This window comes from Bombus bifarius, unplaced genomic scaffold (assembly GCF_011952205.1).
Source record: "Bombus bifarius isolate JDL3187 unplaced genomic scaffold, Bbif_JDL3187 scf7180000008220, whole genome shotgun sequence".
NCBI lineage: Eukaryota > Metazoa > Arthropoda > Insecta > Hymenoptera > Apidae > Bombus > Bombus bifarius.
Window position 1 is genome coordinate 9,975 of NW_022884521.1, and position 1,252 is coordinate 11,226.

At 61.9% G+C, this 1,252-nt stretch overlaps 1 protein-coding gene across 1 annotated transcript; it reads left to right on the forward strand.

Annotated features, from left to right (window-relative positions):
* Positions 1-401: 401 nt before the first annotated feature.
* Positions 402-851, forward strand: LOC117211222. The gene has a single exon (XM_033454890.1). It carries the CDS (start codon positions 402-404, stop codon positions 849-851), a length of 450 nt encoding a protein of 149 aa, XP_033310781.1.
* The last annotated feature ends 401 nt before the right edge of the window (positions 852-1,252 follow it).

Genomic DNA, 1,252 nt, shown 5'->3' on the forward strand with positions numbered 1-1,252 from the left:
GCCATAGGCTGGTCGACGGCGAAGGTCGAAGCCATCGAACGGAGACCGTTACAGTGCTACAGGTGCCTTGGGATAGGACACACGGGGAAGACCTGCACCGCCAAGGAGGACAAGGGGCACCTGTGCTTCAGATGCGGCGAACCAGGGCACCAGGCGAGAGCATGCACTACTGCGAGCCCGAAATGCCGGCTCTGCGAGGCGCTTGGAGCACCGTCGGTGCACAGGATGGGGGGACCGGCCTGCGCCCCCTCGAAGAAAGGAACGAAAGGAGCCGCCCGCGGATCCACGGCTGCAAGAGGCAGCGAGAAAGGCTCCCCGTCGCAAAGCGACCCTAAGCCCGCGAACAAGGAGGTAGGCACGGAGGAAGCCACAAACAAGGAAAGAACACCAAAGAACTGAGAATGCGCATCCTCCAGACTAACCTGGGAAGGTCAAGGCGAGCACAAGACCTGCTCCACCAAACCATCCGGGAGAGCACGGTCGCCCTAGCGGTGGTGACGGAACCATACAGAGTTCTGGATGTCCCGGAGTGGGTCGGAGACACGGACGGAATGGTTGCCGTCACCTGGACATCAATGCCCGGGGCGTTCGCCCACAGAGCCCTGCTGGAACGCGGCAACGGGTACGCCGCGGTCGAGTGGGCAGGGATGATGATGGTGGGGGTGTACGTGTCACCTAACAGCGGACGGGCAGCGTTCGAAGAATTCCTAGACGCAGTTGGCGACGACTCCCCCGACAAGTGCTCGTCCTGGGAGACTTCAACGCGCACTCCACGGAATGGGGGAACGCCAGGACCAACGCGCGCGGCCGCACGCTATCAAACTGGGCCGCGGGACTTGGACTTCTGTTAGTGAACAGGGGCTCGACCAGTACCTGCGTGACGTGCAGAGGGAGCTCCATTGTTGACATAACATAGGCCTCCCCCGAGGCATTCAGGCGGATCTCAGGCTGGAGAGTGCCCGAAGGGGTCGAGACGCTGTCGGACCACCTCTACATATTCATGGAGGTGGACGCACCTGGACCTGGAATGCCGACGACAAACGACGGGCGCGGCCCGCCGAGGGGGAGACACGCGCGCCCACCACCTAGATGGAAAATAAAGGAGAGGAATGAAGATCTACTCCGGGCGGCTGCTATAGCAACAGCTTGGAGCTGGGAGGCCTCAACAACGACGACCGAAGCAGACGTGGAAGAGGAGGCCGAGAACCTCCGCCAAGCCATGACAGCAATCTGCGACGCATCCATGCCACGA